The 16,113-nt window shown below is 40.8% G+C and overlaps 1 protein-coding gene across 10 annotated transcripts in view; it reads left to right on the top strand.

Annotated features, from left to right (window-relative positions):
• The window catches only part of chn1 (chimerin 1), a 225,299-nt gene that overhangs the window by 73,621 nt on the left and 135,565 nt on the right, over positions 1 to 16,113 (top strand). For 6 of the 10 annotated variants that reach the window (XM_062969167.1, XM_062969163.1, XM_062969162.1 and 3 more), the window contains 2 exons: positions 5,932 to 5,970; positions 8,030 to 8,085. In XM_062969167.1, coding sequence (XP_062825237.1) covers positions 5,932 to 5,970; positions 8,030 to 8,085 — 95 coding nt within the window. The remainder of the gene's footprint in view (positions 1 to 5,931; positions 5,971 to 8,029; positions 8,086 to 16,113) is intronic. The other 4 variants (XM_062969164.1, XM_062969165.1, XM_062969170.1 and 1 more) reach the window with 1 other exon arrangement.

The raw sequence follows: 16,113 nt of genomic DNA on the forward strand, positions 1-16,113 counted from the left end.
GTGTCGATGTTGACTTTTGTGGAGAGGTGGCTACCAAGGTAGCGGAAATGGTCAACATTTTCTAATGTTGCACCGTTAAGCTGTATTCCTGGCTTTGCAGAGGGATTAGCTGGTGCCTGTTGGAAGAGCACTTTGGTTTTCTCGATGTTCAGTGAGAGGCCGAGCTTCTCGTATGCTTCTGCGAAGGTGTTTAGAGTGGCTTGTAGGTCTTCTTCTGAATGCGCACAGACTACGTTGTCATCAGCATATTGGAGTTCTATAACAGATGTTGTGGTGACCTTGGTTTTGGCTCTCAGTCTGCTGAGGTTAAATAGCTTGCCATCTGTCCGATAGATGATTTCCACTCCGGTGGGAAGCTTCCCATCAACAAGGTGAAGTATCATAGCGATGAAGATGGAAAATAAGGTGGGGGCAATAACACATCCCTGCTTGACACCTGATTCAACCTTAAATGGGTCACTTTGGGAGCCGTTGCTGTCCAAGACTGTTGCCATCATGTCATCATGGAGGAGCCGCAGGATGTTCACAAATTTGTCAGGGCACCCGATTTTTTGGAGGATGGTCCAGAGAGCGCTGCGATTCACTGTGTCGAATGCCTTTGCAAGGTCAATGAATGCCATGTACAGAGGTTGGTTTTGTTCCCTGCATTTTTCTTGGAGCTGTCGAGCAGTGAAGATCATGTCCACTGTTCCTCTGGAGGGACGGAAGCCATTCTGGGATTCTGGGAGGGTGTCTTCTGAGACAGGGAGAAGGCGGTTTGCAAGGATTCTTGCGAGGATTTTCCCGGCGGAGGTTAGAAGGGAGATACCACGATAGTTCCCGCAGTCTGTTCTGTCCCCTTTCTTGAAAAGGGTGATGATGGTGGCATCCTTGAAGTCTGCTGGGATTTTCTCGGTCATCCACACCTTTTCAATGAGCTGGTGGAGTTGTTGCATCAGCTCAGGTCCACCCTCTTTGAAGATTTCAGCGGGAATCCCATCAGGTCCGCTAGCTTTGTTGTTTTTTTGTTGGCTGATGGCATTGCTGACTTCTTCCAAGCTAGGCAGTGCTGCAAGCTCATCCCTGGTTTGTTGTTGCGGGATTTGTGAGAGGGTCTCTTCGGCCACATTGGAGCTGCGATTCAGCAGGTTCTGGTAGTGCTCTTTCCAACGTAGTGCAATTGATGTTTTGTCCTTCAGAATTTTGGTTCCATCTGATGAGCGTAGGGGCTGTATGCCATGGTTTCTTGGTCCATAAATGATCTTTGTGGCTTTGAAAAATCCCTGAGCGTCATGGGTATCTGCAAGGTGTTGGATTTCTTCAGCCTTCTTTGTCCACCAGATGTTCTTGAGTTCTCTGGTCCTTCTTTGGACCTCAGCTTTTGCACTGGCATAGATCTTTTTCTTGGCAGCACAGTTGGTGTCTCTCTGCCATGTTTGGAAGGCTTTCCTTTTGTTATCAATCAGCTGTTGGATCTCTTTGTCGTTATCATCAAACCAGTCTTGATGTTTCTTAGTTAGGTATCCAATGCTTTCTTCGCAGGCTGTGATGATGGAGGTCTTCAGTTTGTTCCAATGTTCCTCAACATTTTCGGGGTGTTCTGTGGGTAGATGGTCTTTGAGTGTTGTTTGGAGAAGGGCTCGTTTGGAGGGCTCCTGAAGGGCTTGGGTGTTCATTTTTCGCCTTGTTTTTCTTCCTTGGAGTCTGCGTTTGGGGACGATCTTGATAGCCATCGTGGATCGGATTAGCCTGTGGTCTGTCCAGCAGTCATCAGTACCTGTCATGGCTCTTGTGAGAAGCACATCGCGGCGGTCTCTGGCACGTGTGATAACATAGTCCAGGAGGTGCCAATGCTTTGACCGAGGGTGCTTCCATGATGTCTTGAGCTTGTTTTTCTGGCGGAAGAGCGTGTTGGTGATGACAAGGTTGTGCTCTCCGCATTTGGTGAGAAGCAAGATGCCATTCGAGTTGCTGTTTCCGACCCCGTCTTTTCCTATGATCCCTGGCCACAGGTCAGAGTCCCTTCCGACTCTTGCGTTAAAGTCCCCCAGGAGGATGATTTTGTCCTCCTTAGGTATCTCCGATAGGATGGTATCCAGCTGACAGTAAAAATTTTCCTTGATGTCTTCGTCAGCATCTAGAGTTGGTGCATAGGCGCATATGATGGTTGCCTGTTGGTTTTTGGCAAGGTTAAGTCGGAGGGTTGAAAGTCGTTCGTTGATGCCAGTGGGTGCTTCAGTCAGGTGCTTCACCAGGTCGTTTCTGATAGCAAAGCCAACTCCGTGTATTCTTCTTCGCTCTTCTTCAGGTAGTCCCTTCCAGAAGAAGGTGTAGCCTCCCTTTTCTTCCTTCAGCTGCCCCTCTCCTGCTCTCCGGGTCTCCTGAAGGGCTGCTATGTCGATCTTGAAGCGTCCCAGCTCTCTTGCAATGAGAGCAGTCCTGCGTTCGGGGCGTTCGCTGTCAGTGTTATCTAACAATGTCCGTACGTTCCATGTTCCAAAGTTCATTTTTCTTTTTTGGCCGCAGAGTGGTGACCCCTCTGGAAGCGGCAGTCCAGTCAGGGTAGGAGAGGCAGACTATGTTTAGGGCACCTTTTCTAGCCCCTTCCCCGTGTGGGGTGAGCAGAGCGGATCCTAAAAAGGGCTGCTCAGTCATGGATACAGCTGCCGGACTACTCAACTGCCTCGGTCCTTGAGGTAGAACGACTGAGTCCATATCCACCGCCCATGTGCCAGTCTGTGACTAGGGGCTTCCAGATTTCACAGTCCTGCCCCCGTCGCCACTCGCTGATCGCCATGGGACTTTTGTAGGTTTGTTTTTATTTTTGTTGGAAGACGCCTGTGCGTGATTTTTTTTAATGTGTGGAGGTCGGTGCACGGCCGGTCAACACACAGTCTTCACAGAGTGAGGTTCCAGCAGTGGTGTGGTTAACACAACGACAGTGGCTTCTCAGTCTGTTGCAGCCTTCTTCCGCCTTCACAGCCGTTGTAACATGTACCATGTTATCCTCCGCCTGCTCCGCCGTTGAGGTCTTTGGGTCTTCGGATTGTGCTTGGTCTGGAACCTCCCCTGCGGCCACTCCTGGGAGTGCATCACTCCAGTGCCCACAGGTTCATCGGAACACGCAAGCCCCCTCACCACGGCAAGGTGACAATCCATCGAGGGGGTTGTGGGTCTGCACCCCATGAGCTGCCAGTCAGTTTCCACAGGATGTTGTTGCGTGCAGCTATTTTGTGCTTGGTGTTCATGCAGTGTTTTCTATATGTTAATGTTCGATCTAAGGTGACACCAAGATATTTAGGATGGAAACAGTGTTCGAGCTCTTGGCCTTCCCAAGTAATTTTCAGTTTCCTGTTGACTTCACGGTTACGTAGGTGGAAAGCGCACACTTGTGTCTTGCCAGGGTTAGGCTTCAGGTGGTTCTCTTTGTAGTAGCTGGAGAGATCTTTCAAGGCATTAGTGAGTTGCTTTTCAACTGTTTCAAAATCTTTCGCTTGTGTTGTGAGGCCAAGGTCATCAGCATATATAAAACTCTTTGTGAGTGGTGGTTGTGGCTGGTCGTTCGTGAAGATGTTAAATAAGGTCGGTGCAAGAACGCTGCCTTGGGGTAAACCATTCTTTTGCCTCCTCCATCTGCTTTTCTGGCCCTGAAACTCCACATAGAAGCTGCGGTTTTCTAGGAGGGTCTGGACAGTTTTTGTAAAATCAAAGTCCCGGGTAATATGGTAGACTTTATGCAGCATTTTTCTATGTTGCACCGTGTCATAGGCTGCCGTAAGGTCCACAAAAACTGTTCCCGTAATGCAGCCTTTCTCATAGCCTTCCTCGATATGCTCAGTCAGATGAAGAATTTGACCTGTACAGTTTTTCCCTGGTCTGAAACCTGCTTGTTGTGGAATAAGCTTGGGTTCGATGACAGGTCCTAGTCGATTTAATAGCACCCTCTCATAGACTTTATATAGATGACATAAGAGGGAGATTGGTCGATAGTTCCTGGCATTGGAGGCATCTTTACCAGGTTTTAAGATGGCAATTATCTTAGTTTTCCTCCATGCTCTGGGAATCTGTTTGTGTGCCAAGCATTGATTGTAGAATTTCAAAAGCCAGTTTTCAGCTTTGGGGCCCAAGTGTTTGATTTGCTCCATCATCAGGTCATCTAGGCCAGGTGCTTTACCAGTCTTACATCGCTTGATGGCTTCTCTGAGTTCTTTCAGGTTTAGAGGAGAAGACAACTGGTGGGTTTCAAGTTCTGGCACCCTGTTGATTTTCATCTATATTCTACTGTGGTTGGTTTTCCCATTCTGAATTAGCTGGTGAGCTATCTGGTCTGGTGTCACGTTTGCGTACCCATGGTTGACCACAGGATCACTATCCAGGCGTCTCAGCAATTGCCAGGCTTTTCGGCTACTCTTGGACATGTCAAGGTTCTCAAGCAGCTCTATCCAACGGTCTTTCTTAGCATTAGCTAAGGCTGTAGATAGTTTTTGACCTGCTGCTATAGTCCCATAACTGTATAGATTCTCTTGAAATAGTCTGAGATATTCCTGTAGCTGATTTAGCGATTCTTCATTTAGGCCTGGTAGGTAGCTTGTGCGACAGGCTCTAGGAATTGAGAGCCTTGAGGATCTTTTCACAGCTTCTACAAACAGGTCATAATTTTCTATAGAAGGTTCTATATCAGAAATAGCAGCTTCCATGGTCTCTGTAAACTTTGTCCAGTTAGCTTTATTGAAATTATATCTTCTGCGGAATGGGACACTTTTTGGTCTTACAGCTGCATATGCTACGCAGCATATTGGTCTGTGTTGTGTGTTAGGTATTGGGTTTAATACCCTTTTGACGCATTGGTGGCTTATGCTTTCCTTTACAAAAATCAGATCAGGGTTATAACCACGCTTCCATCGGCCGATATTGAAAGATGGTGGTAATTTACTGTCATGGAGGAGGCTCATTCTACTATTGTCGGCCCACGTTAGAACTGCTTCGCCATTTCTATCATCTTCGTCATAGCCCCAGACACAGCTATGGCTGTTGAAATCTCCCACAACAAAATGGGCTTCATGACTGTGGCAATTGGTTGGGGGTGTAAAATAGAAATCAGCCCCAGGTGGTTTATAGAGTGATGATACGATGCAAGTTCCACAGATAAGATTTCAATGTTGTTCGCTTCTGTGAGGGAAGTTGCAGAGATTGCTACACCAGATCGTACAAAAATGGCACTACCATATTGCCTGTGAGGTCGTTCCACTGCCAGTTGCATTCCAAGAAATTTTGGTCTTCTCATTGTGATGTCTCTGTGTGTTTCCTGTATACATAGGATGTCACACGAAATGTCCTCAGACATTTTGGCTAATAGTTCTTCCTTAGCAAGTGGCAAACCTTCTATATTAATAGACATAATCGTTAGCAATGGTATTGATAAAGACCTTTGGTATTCATCCATTTATCCAATGCTTTTGGGTGTGGAAAGATTGGCCGCTTACAAGAAACGTTGCCCAGGGGACGCGTGACTGAATCTTACTCAATCTTTGGGGCGGCTCTTTCCGTGTCCCCCAAGAACAGAGCTAGTATGGGGGGAAGCCAGGCGGCAATGTTTTTCCCCATGGATGGTAAGGGAATGATGTGGAGTGCAGGGTGACAGGTTCCCCTGCTACCTGCTCTACTTGCCATGATGTATGGCGAATCCCCCCACTATCTTCTGTAATTTGCACCTCAATGTGGTGAGATCCAAAATGTGTGTACACAGAACCATCAGGAAACAAAAATGTGTCTCTATCTCAGCCACATATGTGGACAATTTTGGATTTTGGAGTATTTCAGAATAATGAATAATGGATGCTCAACCTGCATTTTGTCAGATTTTATTAACGCTTCTCTCTTTATGTATATTCTACAGATCAGTTCTTTTGCTGTTGCGGTGTATATAACATTATCCTTTTGTTATTGTTTCAGATACTGATGAGTACAGGCCACCAGTATGGAAATCTTACTGTGAGTATTTGAATTGTGTTTTAAAAATGTCCACCCTCTCTCCATACTTTGAAAACTGTTATTGTTAGTATTTCCAAATTCATCTAGTTAAATTTCAATGTTCACATATATTCTCTGCTTATTGTCATAGGTGATTGACTGTGCTTTTCTTTTTCTGAAACAAAGTGAATTGCAAGTTAGAAGCTCAGAATGTTAAGAGAATCTATTACGGTTGAAGGGGTTTTGGTTGTACACTTCTTCCTATTAAGACCATTTGGGTTGTAGCCACACTGCAGATTTATAACAGTTTGATAGCAGTGCTGTAGAATTCTTTGATTTGTACAACAATTTTGTGAGATATTTAGCCATCTCTGTCAGGAAGCTCTAGTGCTGCAATAAGATTGATCAAACAGTTGCATACACTGAGGTTTATGTATATAAAGCATTGAATATAAAACTCATGGCACTTTAAGTCCAATATTATGATGGATTTGAGCTGCTGTAGCATGTGTGAAGGACATGTTACTCCAATTTACATAATCTTTCTCACAGAGATTTTAAAAAGCCCTTTATTAGAGAATGACTAAATCCAGTTTAGAACATAAGAGATCTTCAGTAAATTGGTTTCTCCTCATTGTAAATCTATTAATGAACATGGATGGCTATGCAACAGTGAATGAACAGAACAGAATTGAGATGGAAATCCTAACAAGTCCCTGAACCAACATCTTGTGATTCTAAACTTGCAAGAGTCTAGTTAGCTATATTTAGAGCTTAAATTTGGTGAACCATGTTATCCCCGTGTAATTTTTTAAAAACAGAAGCTGGAACAATAAAAGATAATACCATGTTTCTCAAAAAGTAAAAATTGGAGGGTATTGATCAAAAGATATATCTGTATTGGACTGGAAGAAGCATGGAGTGGTGTATCTTTCATTTGTCTTTACTTGGAGGCATTTGATACCATGGGACTTAATTGTCATTATCAGTGTTTCATCACTGTATTCCACTGTGATTAAAGTGAGTTCTATATTGAAATTAATGCAGTGCCAACCTTTATTTGATTTCATTTCTGCCCAGGCTTTTGTCCCTTTCTCTCTCTAGAGCCTCAAAAAATTGCAGTGCCTTTAAGACTCCCTTGCCCACAGCTGCCATCTCTTAATCGCTATTGTCAGAACCTTTGTCTGCTTCAGAGCCTCTTAAGTGTCCCACAGTGCCGCTTTTGAGTCATAACTTGTTATATCATTCGCTTGTCATATGCCAAGCCAGTTACTTAATATAAAACTATTAACAGAGAAAGTGACTTGAATCAGGCCTTTGTCTTCAAGCTGATGATTAAAGGATAAAATTGGCAGTCATTGCATCACTTATATTAAACATCATTAATCACAACAGTCATACAACTAGTGCTTGTCACAAAGAAAAGCATGTGTGGTTGCAAAATAGGAATGATAAATCTCTGAAAAACAACCCTTTTGTAAAGAGAGTGAGCTTTTGCTTTGCTTGTCTGTTTGTTGTTTATTCAGTCTATATGTCACAGAGTATTAATTTATTATAATGATCTCTTTTTGGGAACCAGGAGATACTGGGTTTTTTTAATTGTTTACTGGATGCTGGATTACCTCCTCTATCCTTATAAATCTGTAGTGGTTTGTGAATGCATATTGTATTTTTAGAATATTTGGCCCTAACCCAAAACCTTGATGGTAAATGTCTGGCTTTCTAGAACTTCGTGGATATTGCCTAAGTAGCTAGTCCTTTGGGAGTTCTAGTCCACTACCTGGAAGGCCACATGTTCTACACCGCTTTCCTATGCAATGCATTAAATGCCTATCACTGCCACCACCAAGTCATATTGATAACTGTGATGATGTATAAATCCTTTCCTTATATAATTGTTTTTTGTTATATTAAAGGTGACTCCTAGATATATGAAAAAGTGACATACAAATAATGTAATAATGATGACTGACCCTTGATGTTGAGAGATCATTATAAGATAATGCTCAAATGTTTATTTTACATTTAGTTAAGTGGCAAACATTAAAATAAAATCTGATACACTTCTGCCTTCTCATAGTGTATCAATTGCAACAGGAAGCTCCCCATCCTAGAAGAATTACCTACACATCTGAGGTGGGTACCATGAAAACTGAGAAAGCAACAACAATGAAAGCTTTTTTCAATGCTTTATATTGTTAATTTACTTGCTAAGGGGATTACTGTAACATGCTCTGCATGGGGCTGCCTTCAAAGAGTGTTTGGAAACTTCAGCTGGTCCAAAGAGCTGCAGCCAGTTTGCTAACTGGGGCTGGCTGCAGGGAGCAGACAACCCCTGTTGCAGCATCTCCACTGGCTGGCAATATGTTTCTGGGCACAATTCAAAATACTGGTTATAAACTTTAAAGCTATAGACGGCTCAGTTCCAAACTGTTTGGCTGATTGCATCTCTCTGTACGAACCTGCCCAGAGATCCTCAGGAGAGGACCTTCTCTTGGTCCCACCTCCATTACAAGCTTGGTTCGTGGGAATGAAAGAGGGAGCCTTCTCGGTGGCTGCTCCTTGACTCTGGAACTCCCATTTTCCCAGGGAAGCCAGAATGCCCCCCTCCCTGCTGTCCTGGCAGCAAGCTAAACCCTTTTTATTCAGGCAGGCTTTTAAAGAAGGAGGTTTTTAAAATCTAATCAGGGGATTCTGTGATTTTAGCTATGAATAGGTTTAAATCGCTTTTAAGGGTTTAAACTGTTTATTTTTAATACTGTTAATATTTAGTTCTGTATTATTGCTTGTATATGTTTATGTTTACATTGTATTATATTGGTTTTACTGTAAACCAAATGTCTTTTTTAGAGTGAAAAAGTGGGATAGCAATAATAATAATAATAATAATAATAATAATAATAATAATAAAGGTTTGGATCATTGATGTTGCCATCCCAGGTGAGGGTCACATTGATGAAAAACAACAGGAAAAACTCAGCCGCTATCAGGACCCCGATTGAACTTCAAAGACTCTGGCAGAAACCAGTGCAGGTGGTCCCGGTGGTGATGGGTACACTGGGTGCCGTGCCAAAAGATCTCAGCCAGCATTTGGAAACAATAGACATTGACAAAATTACGATCTGCCAACTCAGTGGCCAAATTAGATAAGGTGCTAAAGGTATTATTATAGTATACATGTCCATGTTTCCTTAACATCTGGGTAGGAGATGAACTGACTACTACTGGATTCAAAGAAATAGCCATACTAATCTGTAGCAGCATTAAAACAAAGGTAGAAGATAAGGAATCTGGCAGCATTTTTAAGACCAAATAATTTGTATTTTGGTATAAACTTTCATGGATATGATTTTACTTCTTCAGATGGCATGTGTTTTAATACCACTCTACCTGTACACTTGAGGAACGGGATTGATATCCAGCAAAGCTCATACTAAATATAAATTGCTTATTCATAAAGGCACTGCTAGATTCCATTCTTCTATCGCCCTTTGTTCTTTCTATGCTATTTCTGGCTTTGTGACTCACACACAGGTTGATCTACACCTGCACAGTGCTGTTCAGAAACTTTTAAAGCCTCAGCAATGTCTTTTGGAGGAAATCCCATCATCTCAATGCAGGTGATCAATGCTGTCTGATTTCTTTGATGATGTGGAAAAAGAGGAGGAAATGCTACCATAATATTTTTCTCATCCTACTGTACGATACTTAAACTTATACAAAACTCCAATCATTTAAATCATTTTGACAGGTTTTCACTGAATAGTTTTTTTCATCTGTTCTACAACCAACTGTTGGCTCACGGAATAACATCAATTTTTAATATGCCACATATTAACTTGACTAGTTACAATACAACTACAAAACTCTATTCACCCTAAATAGATACTGAAAAAAGTTAAAGTTTTTACTTTTATTGCATCACTTTCATCATGTAGCCAAAGAAGTCGAAATTAATCTTCAAAATGTGTTTGTCATTTTGACAAAGACTTAAATACACGGGAGCATAGTCCAACCATGGCTTTAATAACTTACATTTCTTAGATCACAAACAGGATTAATTTACTGAATTAAATTAGAATTTCTTTTTCTGATTTCTTTCACTTGCCAGCTGCAGTTCTTCCAAATATCCTTTATGCCTGTAGAATGGAAAATAAAGCTATAATAGGTGTGAAATACAGTAGTCTGTGTTTTTAAAGAAAATACGGGTTTATGAGAATATTGGTTTGGAGGGCATTTTGGTATCTGTCTAGTTAATATTGATTCCTACTCATGAAGATAGAAAGCAATCAGGAGAAATTAGTAATTTTGCTTTTCATTCTATTAATGAATTTTCTAAAAAGAGCTTCCTCTTGGATGATGTTAATTCTCTTTCCTTCCTATAATACTCAGGCTGAGATTTTATATTGGTGCAACAAACGTTTATGTTTATCATAAACATTTGTTGCAATTGTGCTGATCCATTTAAGGACATACATGAGCCTTCACATGTGTATTTCTGGAACTGGAGATGAAGCAACTTACAGCAGTGGGTGTTACATTCAGGGTTCCCCACTGTCAGAAGCTCTAATGGTCAACCTCCAGATAATGTGGGATTGCAACTTCTCTCCATCCCAGGCACTATGCCCCTGTTCAGAAGATTTCACCTCACTTTCTGTCTCTGTAATAACTGGATTTTGAAAAATTTGGTTTGTTGTGGAGACAAGGGTTGGCGATAAAGCTTCAGTTGAGATACCTTTTCCCCATGACAACTCTTTCAGGGGTAGATTTTTCTCACTTCTTGTTGTCTCACCCCTGTTTGTAACAATGAGTTATTTATAAGTCGGATGTTTGTAACCCAGGTATTGCCTGTACAATGTTTTCATGGACATTGAATCCAAAGGTTTGACTTGCTAGTTCAAATCAACATAGGAATCTAATAGAATCATAGAGTTGGAAAAGACCATAAGGGTAATCAAAGCCAGCCCCGTTCTGCCATGCAGGAAGACACGATCATAGCACTTTCAACAGATAGCCATCCAGCCTCTGCTAATAAACTTCCAGAGAAGGAGGTTCTACTGGACTCCAGGGCAGCATTTTCTACTGCCAAACAGCTTTTACCAGAAGGACGTTCTTCCTAATGCTTAGGTGGAATCTCTTTTCCCACAATTTGAGTACATTTATCTGTGCCTTATTCTCTAGAGCAACAAAAAAACAAGCTTGTCTCCTCCTCATTGTGACATCTCAGGTTCCACTTTCTTCATTTGCCAATTTGCTACTTATCTTTGAATTTCAGTGGCCCTCCAAAGACTTCTGCAATGACCCTGTCCCTTTCATCATCGTTAGTACACATTTTTTTGGCTTATCCTATGTGAACTCACCTTCCTTGAAAACTTTAACCTCTTCAAAATACCTCTTTCTATGTTTTTTCATGTTTTGATACCTGGTGTCTTAAAGAGGCATTGTGAAGACAAATAAAGATACTGTAATGTATTGTTATATTTAAAAGAACTTTGGAAGATATATGTTTTAAAAATGAAATGCACATTGCTGGGGGAGGGTCAGTTACCTATATAAATAAAACACCAAGACAAGGGAAACATTGTTGTTTTTATAATTTTATTTTTAAATAATTATGCAAAGTAAAATTAAATTCTGCAGATCTCAGTTATGTATCATGATGTTATTACAACGAAGAATTAAGAAATAGAAAAGAAATCTTTACAGATTTGAGTAAAGACATTTAAAAAGATGCTTGCTGGATCAGTTTTGTCAGAATTTAAGCCTATTAGGTCCATAACTAAACTGATTTTATCACTTCCATGGCTGCTTTTAATAAATTCTTAATTATTAAATTTAAATAAAAGTTGAAATTACTTTTTGCAGTCTATTATCAAACTCTGGTATATATTTTAAAATCTATACCTGTCAAAGGTCAGACGCCAACTGAGAGCAAAATATAGTTTATTTAAGTAATAACTCAAAAACAGCTCAGTAAATTATCAGAGACTCAAAACACTTAATCTTCAGTGTTATTAAGCAGTTGAAACAGAAAAAACGCCAAAAACATGAACTGTCATATAATCCGGATTAACCAGAGATATAATCTGGATTTAACATAAAGTACTTGAACTCAGCCCAAAAGCTCAAAACGGCAAAACAAACAAAGGTAAACAGCTACGAAGCCCCAAAAACTTCCCCAAAATGCAGGAGTACAACAGCGATTCCAAACTGAAGCAAAGACCCAAACCAGGCTAAAAGCTCTTTGCTGTGAGCGGCAAAAACAAGCAAAACTGGAAGATGCTGAGGAGTTAGTGGCAAGCCGCTGCAGAGGCGAAAGCCAAACCAGGAGTTAAAGGAGCGGAGCGTTATAACGTAGTCGCGTCGGTCCGAAGTCGGGACAAGGAAACAGCATCAGGGTCGGGAACGAAGCCAGCAGTCAGCAACAGTAGATAGCCATGGAGATGAGAACGATGCCAACCCGAGTTTGGGAGCGAAGAGACAAGCAAAGTCGAGATTCAGTCCAAGGTCCAAAGGGTGAAGTTGTCACAAGAAGGTCCACGTCACAGCATGGCACAAAAAGCCAAGACAACGAAGGCGAACAGTAGCTAATGCAAAATAGTAATAACAGTGCAGTCCAGGAAAACCCACACAATTCCAGCCCTCCGTTGAAGAATAACCCGGATCAAACTTACATCTGTTGCAAAGTCCCAAGCTAGTCTTCAGAATCACGTACAGGAAACCCAATGGCGCCCAGCACAACTTGCCACACGCAAAGAATAGTGGCCAAACATCCCCAATTTATTTGTTTCTTTGGGCGTCCAAACTTCCAACGCCCTAGGATCAGGTGTCCCAAGTTCCTCATCAGAATCTGAGCTCCAAACAGCCAACGCCCTAAGATCAGGCGTCCCAAACTCCTCATCAGAATCAAGATCATCCTGCCCACACCCAACTCTTTTCACACCTGTGGAACTACCCTCATTCCTCCAAGCAGACCATGTGGGATCTGCTTCTGAAGATACCCAAGCCTCTCCAGCATCTACAACATCCATGGACCCAGATTCCTCCCCAAGATCCTCCGGAGCCCGTGCCCAATCTATGCCAACTTCCTCCGTCACCACCGGTTTCTCAGCATCCGTTTCCACCTCAAGATCCCCTCCCAAGTCCCCACATGAATCCTCCTCGGAAGACTCCTCATCAATCTCCCTGATTCTCTTCCTGTGTAAATCTTCCAGCGAGCCCTCCTCGCAAGGGTTCTTCCTTCCTCTCCTGATCCCACCATTATCACTCACAGCCTCAGAAGACCAATTCACAACACTACCATTTGGTGAAACAGTACAGGTCAATAGTTAGCACAGCTAGTATGATCCTTGTGAGGTTTCGGGATCAAAGTTATATAAGCACGATGTAATGATGAAGGGAGGGAGTCAGTTTCTGAATTATAAAGTTGAAGGAGCCTTGGGCAGATAAGCTTGAAAAAGTTTATATTCTTTTATTCGGAAACCCATCTGGACAAGGGCTTTCTCATTCTTCATATTTAAAATAAGGCTGGCAATTTCCTCTAGATTCAAGGAGTTGCAGATATAGAAGCTTAATAGGATAGAATAAAGCTTCCATATCTTGCTGATGTATTTCATTATCAAAGCTGTAAATAAATGGCAGTATAAAATTTTAAAACCTGTAAATTTTTATTCATAGACAATGTATATATCGAATATTGCATTTGTTCTTAATAGTTGAAACACTATTGCATTTCTGCTATTGCCAAAATCTTATTAGCACATTCATTGTTTCCCCAATGTTTGTTGTAAACACACCAAAGCAAATACAGCCTATTGCGAGAGCATATTATTCAAATTCCTGTTTAACTTTCACAGTTCTTGATAAAGTTGTTCAGTTGGAGAAACAGCAAACTAAGTTACAAGATATGTCAGCTTCTTATTTAAACACATCCTTTTTATAGTTTTAATTCCTTCTTTATATGAGAATTAAGTCACTTTACAAATCTCCCATTCAATAGCACATACGCTCACTGTATCCCCATTAATTTTAAAGTATTCCATTAAATGTGATGATATTTAAGCCTTAAACCTCTCAACATTTAAAGGAGAAATGTTAACTACAAATGTCCATTAGATTTAAGAATATTAGAGAAATGTAAGAAACAAACAGGCAAATGGTCTGATATTATTTAAAGAATCAATTACAAACTCTTTTAAATTATTTGTCAAAGAAACTGAAATTTTTAAAAATAATCTAATCTGAAACAATTATGATAATCTGATGATATAACAGTATAATATGTACCTTCTGAATGTGAAATTATCCATGGTCTACAGAGTAAGTCTCACAGCACTAAAATCCCCACCAATGAGCATATAATCATACTCTAAATTTACTCATTTACGGAAATAACCATAAAACATTTCAGGTGTTTCACTATTATGTATTAATCATGATATTACAATTGGTTATTGGTTGTTGTTATGTTTTTTATTATTTTATATGTTTTTATGTATTAATTTTTATGTTTTTATGTATCTTATGTTGTTGTATTTTATTGTTGCGTTACTGGGCTTGGTCTCCATGTAAGCCGCCCCGAGTCCCTACAGGGGGCTGTGGTGGGATATAAGAATAAAGTTATCATATTCTTATATTTTTTTTCACAGTATTTCACAGCTATTTTTTTATTAAAAACATCTGTCAAAATGTGGAAGTGTCCACTGAACTGAAATTTAAATATGTTTACAAATCAAAATTGCCGTGTCCTTATATGTTTGCTTCACTTTTGGAGAGAAATGATAATTTTATTGCCTAACTTGCAATCTTGCAATTTGTCTTGTAACTGGCACATCTAAAAGAGGTAGGGGGGGGGGGGGGGCGGGGAGAGCAAAGAATCTCCACCAAAGTAGGAAAACTATGAATTAAAAATGCTATTATTTTTATGTGAGATCAAATCCACAAAGGTTAAACCAGAAGTGTGGGTGGCCAACTGTAATGCAGATTGTAATGATGCATTTTGAGTGCCCTGGTGTCTATAGCTGAGACTGCTGGCTATCTGGACAGAAGAAGATGGCATTAGTTATATTTAGAACGTGTCATATCGGAAAACCTTCCCTACTTAAAAAAAAGCAGTGCCACATTTTAACCCATTCTTATTTGGAATTCTACAGGAATTAGGGTCTTAGATCAAGAAAGCAATTACATTCATGCTTATTCAGAAGTTGGATTTATGTATGTATTAGCCTGAAGGGTCCTGAAAAGGTCTGAGAAGCTTAGCAAAGTAAATTTGGTCAAGGAACCATTTGCTTTGTACACACAACAGCTGTGTGTAAAAATATATAGTAAGGTTGGGCAAATTTTTCGTATGTCCATTAAATTCATTTCTAAAGCACTTTTGAAGCGGGTTTTGACACATCTGCTCACTGCCTTCCTAATATTACGAATTTGAATCAAAAGGCACCTTTTTTTCATCTGTCTCTGATGTCTTCGGAAGTGGCCCCACTGAGAGATGAAGCCATGTTTGCATGCCTCTCAGCCAATCAGGGTGGAAGAAAGAGGGACGGAGAAATGGGGCCATCATTTTTGTAGTGTTTTTAAAAAAGTTGTTTGAAAATTCCCAAAAAATCAGTGGATGGGTCAAACATTATGAAACTTGATAGGCAAAGAGTGGTGAATTTTTGCTTCGATTGTGGCAAATTTCATCCCAATAGCTTTCAAAAAGCAGGAGAAGGAAGCCTCTGAATTTTCCCCATTTATTTAAGTGGAAGTGAAGCAAGAAGCCATTGCCTGGACAAAACTCCATTTCCCAGAAGCCTTGGGTTAAGCCAATCAGGGTGGAAGAAAGAGGGAGCCTTTTAAAAAAATGTTGTTTCAAAATTCCCCAAAAATCAGTGGATGGGTCAAACATTATGAAACTTGATAGGCAAAGAGTGGTGAATTTTTGCTTCAATTGTGGCAAATTTCATCCCAATAGCTTTCAAAAAGCAGGAGAACGAAGCCTCTGAATTTTCCCCATGTATAAAAGCATTGGGCTGAAGCAGACGTTTCTCCAATAGTACTATGCCCGCTTTAAAACTACAATTCCCAGATGTCTTAGGCCCTCTCTCCTCTTAACATTCCCCACCCCCTTTTGTCCTCACTTAAAATCATAGAATCATATAATAGTAGAGTTGGTCGAGACCT

This window comes from Anolis carolinensis, chromosome 1 (assembly GCF_035594765.1).
Source record: "Anolis carolinensis isolate JA03-04 chromosome 1, rAnoCar3.1.pri, whole genome shotgun sequence".
NCBI lineage: Eukaryota > Metazoa > Chordata > Lepidosauria > Squamata > Dactyloidae > Anolis > Anolis carolinensis.